This window comes from Aythya fuligula, chromosome 25, assembly GCF_009819795.1.
Source record: "Aythya fuligula isolate bAytFul2 chromosome 25, bAytFul2.pri, whole genome shotgun sequence".
NCBI classification, from domain to species: Eukaryota; Metazoa; Chordata; class Aves; order Anseriformes; family Anatidae; genus Aythya; species Aythya fuligula.
Genome location: NC_045583.1, coordinates 639888 through 651478, shown reverse-complemented (window position 1 = coordinate 651478; position 11591 = coordinate 639888). Strand labels below are relative to the sequence as shown.

Genomic DNA, 11591 nt, shown 5'->3' with positions numbered 1-11591 from the left:
GCACCCCGGGAGTGGGGGGCTCGGCGGCCCCAGCCCACCTCCAGCACGGCACATCTGGATTCAGCATCAGCAGGGCTGTAATTAATTAATCCCCTCAAACCTAAACAAAGGGAATCCAAAATTACAAGCCCCTGACACAGTTTCCGGGCCGTGTTCTGAAAAAGGAACACTGAAAAGCGGAGATGGGGGAAAAAACGGTAATAATGTCGGTGACCCAATCCCTAATCTCGATTTTAAATCCTCTTTCCCAGAGAGGGTTTGAGGCCGGTCCTCTCCAGGAAAATGAGGAAGATTAAGCATTTTGCAATCAGGTCATTGCAAGGCAAGTTCATGCTCTGCCGAATCCTGTTACGAGGTGTGTGGGGGCCGAAGAGGAGCAGGGCTGGAAGCACACAAACGTTCCCCAGCTGCCCCCCGGCAAGCAGAGGTGCCCACCGCTAGGGAAGGAAGGAGCCTTGGGAGCCAGGGGCTGCAGACACCACCCACACCCATCCCTCGTGGCAGAAGGGAGCCCCCCTCGGCTGCAGAACTGCGCCCAGCATCCCCAGCACTGGTGTTACTGGGTGCGCTTTGGGCTCCGGTAACGGCAAGGCTCCTCGCCCACTTGATTCAGTGCTATGAACGGTGACGTGGACTGCTGGATCCTGCAGATTCTTCCTCACTTACCAGAGCCACGTTGCAGACCATGCAAAGCCCCGGGCTGGGGGGGCTGCAGGGAAGGCGCACGCAGGCGATGCTCATCCCCGCTCCCACTCGGACACGCGCTCACTCGCACGCCGTACATCATTTACTGGCGCCCATAGGTCAGTATTTCCACCATACCCAAAACATTTATTTCTCCAAAACTATTGCTAATGACAATGGATACATTTTGTAGCCCCAATATGGATTTAACATTTCCAACACGTATACTCCTAATACTGTACAATACTGTACCAAAAGGAAGAAAAAAAAAAAAAAAAAAAAAAGGATGTACCTCCATATTGTACAGTTATATATACAAAGTACAATTTTACACAGTTTAATATATACACCATATATATATTGGTGTAGAAGACATGAAACAATGGAAACTGTTTTAGCAAGAACATTCCATCCCACCAAACAACTGCTGTTAATAAAAACCAAAAAAGCCAACGCACCACACGAGCCTGAGCCCACTATTGCAGGACTGAGGTTTCAGACCAACAGAGAACAAGGTTTCCAGACTTTGCAACCGAACTTTCTTACATTACAGTAGAACCATGACATCGCTGCTATTCTTGAAAATGCATCAGAGGTGGTTTCAACGATTGCCCTGTTTTGGCTACATAGAGCTGGTCTTGTAGAGAACCTGCCGCTTACAAGTATTGCTCCAGCAGTTTGGCACACTCACAAGTCCAATTCCATCGGACTTCAATTATTCGAATTACAGGGCTCTGCCTGGAGAGAAAGGCTGGTGAAGTCCACTTCAAAAGTAAAGTTACAACAGTGCCTTTAAAAGGAAGGGTCCGTCTATTACTCCCATTGCAAACTGCTCAGTATTTACCCTGTACGAAGCATGGTATATCAAGTATTAACGCAGTCGGGAGCAGCCCTCCCTCTCCACCTTCGCCTCTTTTTGGCCCATATTCGAAAAATGACACTCTCGTCTCTAACTACGTTATAGGAAGCACAAAATAGAACAGAAAAAAAATAAAAAATCTTACATTTTCCAGGCCTCAAACTGCTGCTTTGGCATCTCTTTGTCCACCAAAATAGACTCGGAGAGCCAAGCCTGGAAAGCGCTCGCTCTGCCTCCCGGCGCCTCGCCTCGGGCCTTGTGCGGGCGCAGGGCAGCGGGTCAAGTATTCGTTTCAAGTACCAGGTTGTTGCACACATAAGAGACGAGCAGAAAAGCTGATCCGGAGAGAGGATTCTTAGAAAGTGACGTGTAAACTCAAACCCAAAGTTCAGTCCAGCCCGCCAGTAAGTGCTCGGCATTTCCTCAGGCCTGCAGGTCGGGGGCGTTCTGCAGGGAGCGTTTCGGCACGAGGGAGCATCGCTCCCTTCTGCCAAGGCCTCTGGTGCTACCAGTCCGCTACAGAACAGCTTCACGTCGGTAACGGCGGTGGTGGGATGTTCACCAATACCAGAGAGAAGCCCATAAAAAGGCTTAAAATTTTTGTGAAAACTAAACATTTCAGAATAAATAATTCCCCAGCTCGTTACACTCATTTTGCCTGTTCTGTACAGCCTCACTAGCAATAGAGTGCCCAAATGCTTCCTTTTATTTTTTTAGCTTTTTTTTTTTTAAAAAAAAAAAAATCGGTTTTCCTAGCTTGTGAGTGAGTAAATGCATTTACATTTTGCAGCACATTCCTGTACACTTGGGCTTGATCCTGCCAAGCGTGGGTGCCCCGTACCTGGTCCACTGAACTAACACAAGCCTCAGCGCTGCCTCCCGCAAGGCACGGGCCTGCCGCTGTGCTACGCAGGGGCCAGGGAGGTCTCACCAAGCCCACCAGACACATCGCCTCGACGGGCATTTCCCCATCATTATGAGCAAGCTGGGCCCAGCTGAGAACATCATCGACTTTGGGTATTGCCCCTCCGCACACACCTCATGAAGCGACGGAGCATTCCAGTCCACCAGGGAAATGCATGCAAAGGATCTGAAGTGCTAACTAGAGACATTTATTTCTGTTGAAGAAACTCTCTCAAACGCTTAACAAAACCCAAAACCTATACAACGTTCACTGGATTTGAGGTTCTGACACACAAAGGAAAAGAAATGAGGCAGCAAACTCCATCTGCAGTGACCTCTTCTGTCTGAACATCGCCGGAGGGATCCCAAACGTGCCAACAGCCTTCTCACCCTGCACCCAGTGCAAGGTGAGAATTGTAACAGATGGAATTTCTTGCCAAACTGAAGTGTTTTGATTCTGTAAAGAAATTTATGAGAACTTGGTTATCTTAACCTACTTTTGTGCAAGAACAATCTTGCCTTAAAAGAAAAAAATAATCCAACAAAACCCCCCAAAATCAAACATATGAGGTATTCATCACAGGAAACCCAAAGACTCCTTTTAAACAGGTATCAAAATACATACATACACAACGTGTTTCTTCCTGCTGTCACAGTGCACTCTAATTATTTAATCATTTTCATTGCAACAAAATATCCAGTACAGATAAAATGAGAAAAGCTCGTTCATGTCCCATTGCTTTGACATGAAGAACGAATTTACAATTTATCAACTGTGAGCCTTTGGATTACCCTCGAGAGGCAGAAATTTAGCAATCATTAAAGCACACTGCTCAATTCCCAACAAGGGAAATAAAACATAAAAGGTTAGAGCTTCAGAAACTATTAAGATTGATCACCTAAAATTGTATTTTATTTTAAAAGTTTTGCTTTGGATTATTTCAATCCAACATTTGATGAACAAGAACTCTTTGTTCATACAAAGCACTATCAAACAGACATACGTTATTCCAGTTATCAAACACTTCTTGTCTTTATATTTGACACATACATTACATAAAAGTCATGAAAGAATTTCCATGGAAGAGCTAATATTTCTTCTGAATATGAAGATATGAATCAACAGTGATACCTCCCCAAGCAAACCACTGTATCTTATTTGTCCACACTACGTTGGTCTCTTCTACAAGATGCCCACTGGTTTTGCAGGGTGGTGTTGCTATTTCCAGTTTTTCTCTCCCACCTCTCCTGCAACGAACGGTAGCAAAACACTCACGGCAATGTCCTCTCAGCCTGGTACGTTCACAGAGTGAAGCAGACGAGCTAAAAGTTTCCTTTTGTGTTCTCTCTCCTATGTGTGCGCATGTGTGTGCATGTCCTGCTGGCTGGACAGGCCCAGGTCAGGTGGAAGAGGAAAAGTTCTTCACGCTGCCATATTGCTTGCTGTAAGTTTTAAGTGTCAATCACAGTGCACACCAAAATTCCAGTTGAGTTGCTCAATATACAGTTTATGCTGCTAAGCATATTCCCCTTGACAGTAGGATTGTCCCAGAGCTGTGGATGCTAGAGATAAGCATAGTAATTCACATACAGACAGTTGCTGTTACAGTAACCTGAAGTCTTTATCTCTCGATTTCCATTCATACTTCAGACCTTGAAGACAGAAAAGAGCATCTCCTCCAAATGTGCTGTGTGTGGCTGGACACTTATTCTTAGAAACGTGAATGCTAGGCATAAAAATATAAAGAAAATAAGGCATTACAAATGAGTCAAAGTAAATTTCACAGAGATCCTGCTCTTGACACAGATTAACTTTGGTCATTCACGACCAAACGAAACAAAAGCAAAAATTCCCTACATAAAATAAATGCCAGAAAGTTCTGCCTGAGCGAAAAATTGCAAGTTTAGTTCTTTTTCCCCAAAAGACCAAGTGATTCCTTGGTGGTAGAAGTCCATCAGAACCTGAGAGCAAAGTTCGCTGGTCGCTGTTGGGGATCCTTCCCTGCGAGGTGATCAGGGCACGGTCCATGACAGGCGCGCGCGTACCGCAGTGCTTCCAGGAGAACCGCCGCTACAGATCAGCTAAGGAAAAAGGAATCGCAGAAGTGTTCTCACTGAAACCTTTCTGGTGTCCCCCGGTTGGCATAGGTTCTTAGTTAAGAGCACAAAGAAAGTTGGTCTTTTAAATAAACGCCGCTAATATGGGTGTATTACTGCTGTGGAGATGGGTATGTGTGTAGGGGAGGGATGGGGACACAGTAAAAACCCTGCTCATTTCTCCAAGCAACATCCTTCAATTGATCAGAAAAGTACATTGAAGAAATTGTTCTCAGGTAAGTTTTGCTTGTTTTTAAATTACTAAGTGCCAATTATAACGACCTTGCAGTCACAAGGAAGCTAACGTGTGAGAAACCCATAAATTTAAAAGAAAAAGATAAATGGAAGAGGAAAATAACTTCTCTTATCTTGTCCTTGCCTGAATTCATTTGATGAAAACATAAGATGTGCAGCTACTTTTTAAATCCCAAAAAACCTTGGCAACAAGGTGAACTAAGGGCCAGAGTCTCCTCACTCCTGGGACCGTGAGATCTTCTTCACCGTTGTAAGTGGCACACGCCTTCTTTTTTAAAAAAAATTAAATAAATGTTTGCATTGTGGAAAATTCTCAGTAGAGTACAAAAAGAGTTCATGCAGCCTGCTGGCGGCTGAAGCATTTGCTGTCTACCATATAAATACATACACCAAGAATCATTCACGTCTGCAGAGTCCTACGAAGGCATGCCATCTACCAAAGAACACGCGGGGAAGCCACTCCAGAAGCTGCATGCTGTCACGTCACCGTCCCAAGCAGCGTTTCTTACACCACTCTATAAGAGCAGAGACCCCTAAAGCAGTTCACAGCGGTCACGGCCACTGACCCGAGCATTTACAGCCAGAAACAGGGAGAAGATACAAAGCTTGAGAACTTCTGCTTGAAGTTTTACAGTGCTTGTAATTGGGATTTTGGTAAGGATCCATCTTGATATATGACCAAAGCAAGAACGTGTGCGTTAGTAAATGAACTCCCATGAGAGTATGCAAGATTTCAGAAGTTAACTTGTTTTTACATTCAGTCTCCTGAGACCACACACCACATCATAGCCTACGGGCCGAAAATTACACTGGAAAACAATAAAGCTGTTTTTAAATATGGGAGAGCAAAAAGGGGGAAAACAGCTAGATTGTCCATAAGCAACCACTGGGCTCTCTCTTATGCTCCTAAACCTCAGGAACATATTTGTTTATATTTGCACAGACACATATTACATATAACTCCACAAAATCTAAGAGCGTTCCAGAGTAAACTATTTTTCATGACAAGTGTCGTCTAAAGGATGAGGCCGGACGGCCAAGAGCCTTGGCCCTGCGGGGAGGAACGGGGCAGCAAACAAACAAAACCCGAGGATGTAATGGAAGTTGAGACAGACCCTTAACCACAGTGGCACCAGCGGGCGACATAATAATAATGCACAAGAAACAGGCATGTCCAAGCTCCACGTAACTAGTGGCACCAAAACATGCAATAGACTAAAATCTATCCTATTGTTTCCCTGTGATAAATGAAACACAGAATATATAAGTCACTACACCAGTATTCAGAACAGGATGCCACCAAATATTTCTTTCGGTGGCCAAACACTTTGAACAAGGCATCAACAAGAAACCAAGATCCAACTCATCACTATTTTGTGTTTTCCTCCTCAGCTTCACAGTGACCCGATAGTGGATTTCCTAAGCGTGGCATGAAGCGTTTTGCCTTACGAACATCACTGATGCGGGTACATGGGACGAGGTTGTTACCACTTAATTCACTCCCAGGAAGAGCTCCCAGCAGTAAGTAGCAGTCCACAACTAACCTTCAGCAGAAGTTCAAAAATTAGTTAAATAGGAATTGTGATGTCTTTTAGCACAGTCTCTTCATCCGAAACAACACAGCTATATCCACAGTGCAGCATCAAGTTTGTCAGACAGTACAGGACTTGTCAGTAGGCTGCTGAGATGCAGAGGAGGCAACGCCAGGGCTCGTGGCGTTTGATTTGGGGAAAACTGTAGGCTTCGGCCGGGTCGCTGGAGGTTTCACCTGGGTGGCCATTTTGACCGACTTCACTGGCCTGAAGGTGCAGGGGATGTCGCCGGCGGTGCTGGCGCTGCGCTGGAAAGCTGGTTCAGTGTCCTTGAGGATCTGAGTGTGCAGAGGGCTGGAAGGTTCGGAGGTGGGGGCCACCACTGGAGAGGTTTTCAAAGGCTCCAGGGTGTCGAGGACGACATCTGGCGCGTGCTTGACGCTGCTTTGCCTCTCCAGCTCCCGCAGCTCGTTCAGAGCAGAGTTCATAGTAGCTTCAATGTCCTGCAAACACAAAAGAGAAACCGAGTCAGTCACAGAACCCAGACACATAAATAGGGAGATAAAGTCAGTCTTGGAGAACTACGCATTTGTTTTCAGTCTGTAAACACCAATGCTCACATCAATTAGCAGGTTGATGGCCTTCAGGTGACAAAGTGAAACTCATGACAAACTATACTTGCTATGTACCCTTATATACTGAAGCCAAAAAGCAGTAATAGGTTCTTTTTCTTATCTTCAGGGAATAGAAAAAATTGCTAACACTTTTTTGATGCTAATCTAGTCCCTTACTGATCCCAGGGTATCCAGATGCTGCTTGGAATTCAAAGCTGACTCCACGCCCAAAGTGCAGCAACGAGCACAAAAGCAGGTGGTTCAAAATGCTGGGATCCACTCCTGTATTTTAATGGGCAGGTGAGATTCAGGAGAGCAAACTCTTAAAAAATGGAAAACCTGAAGATTTTGACACTGCTGATGGGCCACACTGAGTGCCGAAATCGTTGTGTGATGTTGCCCCATCGGTCTCCCTGCCGCCCAAGCAGCCTCACCTTCCCGGAGCGGTATTACACAGGACGCAAAACTTTCATGTTTTAAAAAACACAGAAACATCAGAAACACACACGGAAGTCCAAGTTGACATTTCTATGTCCTCTTATATTACATTTATTAACAAATGAACAAAAAGCACTTTGCTATTTTAAAAAACAGGCTTTTTTGTTCTCGGCTACATGAGGACCTACATGTCTGCTGGACCTTATTAGGCCTGCAGAGCCCACTGGTGCACAGAACTCACTGGAGAGCAGAGGAGCTTAGCCTTTCTGTGACTCACAGTTTGGCTGCAGCTTTTTAGCTTCCTTAGAGGTTTTTCAGGGGGTGGGGAAGGTAAATCAGTCAAGGAATGGTGGAAGAAACCAGAGACAGAAATCCGACACCTCCAAGTCTATCTTGAGGCCAGGCAGATTTTACTTATGAAGTTAGGGAAAAATATGTAAAATGCATGATCATTGTTAGATGGTGTTAGAACAGATACTGCAGGGCTAAGAAAAACTAATTTAACACAGGTCTCCCCGGCCCCCTTCCCCCTTCTTCTTTTTTCCTCCCCAGACTTCTCCAGTGAAAACAATGGACTTAACATTCTGGCAGGAAGAAGAGACAGAACAACTTCAGTTAGAGCTTGATTGAAAAAACAAAAACTGATTTATGTCAAGCGAAGCCTTGGAAGGACAATGAAATATGAAGACAACAAGAACTGTATATTCTGATTCCACTGGAACATATGGAGTAAAGATATTCAGGAGGCCAAAATACATCTTTTTATCAGAATGCAGCAGATTTTTATTTGGACCTTATTTATTACTTGATGTTGCTGCCTTGTGAATAAAAATGTAGTCTAATTTCTCCGCATCTCTTCTCCACATCTTTAGAAATCTACAGACTGCTGAATGAAAAGAGGCGAAGAAGTCAGGTCCCCCCGAGCTGACTTTGTAATCTGAGACCCAGGAATTCCTTGGCTTTAGATAGATCCATCACATACTGAAAACAGTTGGTATAGCAAGCATACATGTGCAGGCACATCTCACTCTTGGGAACAGGAGAAAGGGAAGATCCTTCAGAGAAGATGGCAATCTGCACCATTTACATCATTCCCCCTTTAGAGGCTGTCATTTCTTCAAATACGTCTGACTATCAATTGTTTTCTGCTCTGCTTGTGAAGTCACAGAGGTGCAGATGCAAAGACTCCACTTGTGTTTCTGTTGCGTCGTGATGTTGAAGCGCAGCTGTATAAGCCTTGGTAGCCTGCCCTCATTTCAAGGCACTTGTCAAAATAAACAACTAATGAAATCTAGGGAGTATTACATTCAGAGTTGGTTTCTAACCACACTGGACCCTGTAAGCATATAAAGACGACACTGTGAGCTCCGTACAACTCAGCAGCCTGCTGTTATTTTGGCTGTGCTACTACATATGCTTCGAATGTCTAACCACAGGCAAGTTTGCACAACTGACAGGAGAATTTAGAACTGACACTAAATACTTTACTTTTCTCATGTCTTGAAGTTATGATTGTTTATTTTTTTTGCTGACAGCTTTGGAATCTGCGTAACTTTCTGAAGTGAACATTTTTATTGTTAAAACTAAATTCTGGGTAATGAACAGGGCCAAGTTTTTCTGGAGCAAGGACCTGCCTCTTTATCTTCACTCCTGAATGCCGTCTCAGCGGCTAACACAAAGTGAGGCTGAAAGATTAAACTCAAGTGTAGTAAGTTAATATTGCGTTGCTGGAAGGGAAGGGATAGGAAATAAGTCTGAACTTTGCACTGTAACATTTAGTTGCATCCACCACCATCCTTTAAATGTAAAAAAGCAAAGTGTTGAAGGCAAAGCTCTCCCATTTACCTGTGCAATCACTTCAGGGTCCATGGGCCGGTGGTTGTTGAAGCTCTTTGACCTCCCTGCTGTCACAGTTTTCCGGATCTGCGGGCTGTCTATCCTGTTCTTCAGAGATGAGTGTCGGCTGATAGAATTGAGGCTGCCGTGGCCACTGATGGAGCATTTGTCTGGAACCTCCTTGGGAAGACTTTGGCTCATTATGGGCTGAGATGAGGGTCTGGAACCGGCTATGGCTCCTGGGGAGGCTGGTTCTGCCAGTGAGCTACCTAGTCCATGGCTGTCACTTTGACGGAAGGCTCTTCTGATGCTGCCTGACTCTGGTTTCTTTCTTTGCCTTCAGTCACAAAAGCAAAACAAGTCAATACAAGCAGAAACACGTAACGGGCTGCAATTTGAAGATATCCCCCCAAAACAACACAGAGGACAATGGGAAGAGACATAAAGATGCCCAGATTACAAATACACCCAGGTTTTTAGGAGTCACTGTGAAACAGTAGTTATAAACCATTCCATTTAACACGTCTAATAACACGAGTCTGGCAGCTGTGCACATTCATACCAAAAACAGAAAGCTTGGATGGAATGTAATTAACTTGGTCATGAAGTAAATCTTTTATATTTGAACAAAAAAAACCCTCTGTGCCATCAACAGGTTTTGATGATGTGTTTTTATTACATTTGAAGAGCAGAGCTACAATTTTTGACTGGAGGACACAGTATAAGTCTACTAAGCTCCTGGCCCAAGGCATCAAGTTATTATTTTCAGAGATTGGCAAGCAAAAAACCCCATAGTTTGGGGTTAACGATCGTTTCCAGTATTTGCTGGTGGTAACAGAGATTTCTTTTGCATTGCTTTGGCAGGACCATGAGGTATTATCAATACAGGGCTAGAGACAAACCAAAAGATGTCAAATGGATAAAGCTGGTCCAAACAATTTAGTTTCTACCCCAGCACCATGAGGTCTGACAGTATGATTCCATTCAAATTATACAAAGGCCATCGCAGCAGAATACTTTATGCCATAGGTCTGAAGCTTGGCATCCATTATACAGGGAAGGATCCATTTATATATAGCACCAGCCCCATGAATAACTGCAAGAAAGTGTTAACTCCAGTAGGATTTTGGCATCCAAATAATAATTCAGTGGGTGGCACAACTGTCATTGCGAAACCATCTGATTTAATTTTGCCCAAGTCTGTTCACACATAGGTCAGAAGATTCATTCCTAAAGAAAAAACAACAAAATGAGTCTTATGCTACTATTGCTAAATATCAATTTCCCTAGTAAAGGGAAAAATACTGGAGTGGACATTACCCAGGCTTCTTACAAACACTACATTTAATGCTACCAAAAATCAGCAGATGGTGAAGCTGCAAAGGTCTGCTCATTATATAAATCTTTCCATAACTGACAGCATGGCATACTTCATGGCTCATACAGTAAATAGCAAAGAAAGCACAGATCCCAAGCTGAGGCAGGCCAGTATAGCTTTAGTGATAACAACAGAGCTCTGCTGACTCCCATAAACTAAGGGCCAGGCTCTGTGTAGGACATTAGCTCATAAAAACATTAACAGAAATACATCCTCTTTAAAGGTTTGGACCTGCTACAGTCTGTTAAACTAACTGAAGGTTAAAAATATCCACTCCCATAGAACTGTAACTATCACATTAATACCTTCACTGCACAACATACAGAGGTGAGGCTTTTTTAATAGAAATTAAATAATCAAAGATTGGGGGAATAACCTAATGCAAAATAATTAAAGATCAAGAAATTTAGTCTCTTAATAAAAATCTGGGAAATTAAGCTGGTAAGTGGACTGTTGGCTAAGGAAACAATTTGTCATTGAGCAGGTAAGTTGGAGCAACAGGGAGACGTGCTGTTTCACTGCAAGCATATGGTTAGTAACCCAAGGTGAGAAGTGCTGGAGAAACAGAATGTCACAGGCAATGCCAGATGGTGGGACTTGAGGTATGTCATTTAGCACAAAATGTGGTGCTACTTTCTGAAAGGCTGTCCCCCACCCCACAAAAAAAAGCATGTTAAGAGTAAACGAGACATAACAAACCACAGGAACACAACGAGGAATGGCAACACACGATTACAAGGACTTATTCCACTATTGCTCTCTGTTTCTCGGTATCTTTAGCTTATAAAACAGAACATATTTGTGAAAACAGGAACAGATGGCACATGGGGACAGGGAAGAGAAGCCAGTGGGATTCTAAATAAGCACTGGCCACATCGGTGACAGAGAGAACAGGACAGCAAAACACGAGTGAGTTAGAGGAGGCAAAAGCAGAGAAAAATGGTGGAAGCGCTCATTAACATCTTTCGGGGAAGGAAATGTTTTACTGGACTCAT

The 11591-nt window shown here is 43.9% G+C and overlaps 1 protein-coding gene across 5 annotated transcripts in view; it reads right to left on the bottom strand.

The window, feature by feature from the left end:
- Nucleotides 1–2278: 2278 nt before the first annotated feature.
- The window catches only part of SRGAP2 (SLIT-ROBO Rho GTPase activating protein 2), a 101163-nt gene continuing 91850 nt past the window's right edge, over nt 2279–11591 (bottom strand). For 2 of the 5 annotated variants that reach the window (XM_032203067.1, XM_032203068.1), the window contains exons 21-22: nt 9228–9555; nt 2279–6833 (exon numbers count right to left, since the gene is read on the bottom strand). In XM_032203067.1, the coding sequence (XP_032058958.1) occupies nt 6450–6833; nt 9228–9555 (712 nt within the window). In that variant the 3' untranslated portion in view covers nt 2279–6449. The other 3 variants (XM_032203070.1, XM_032203071.1, XM_032203069.1) reach the window with 3 other exon arrangements.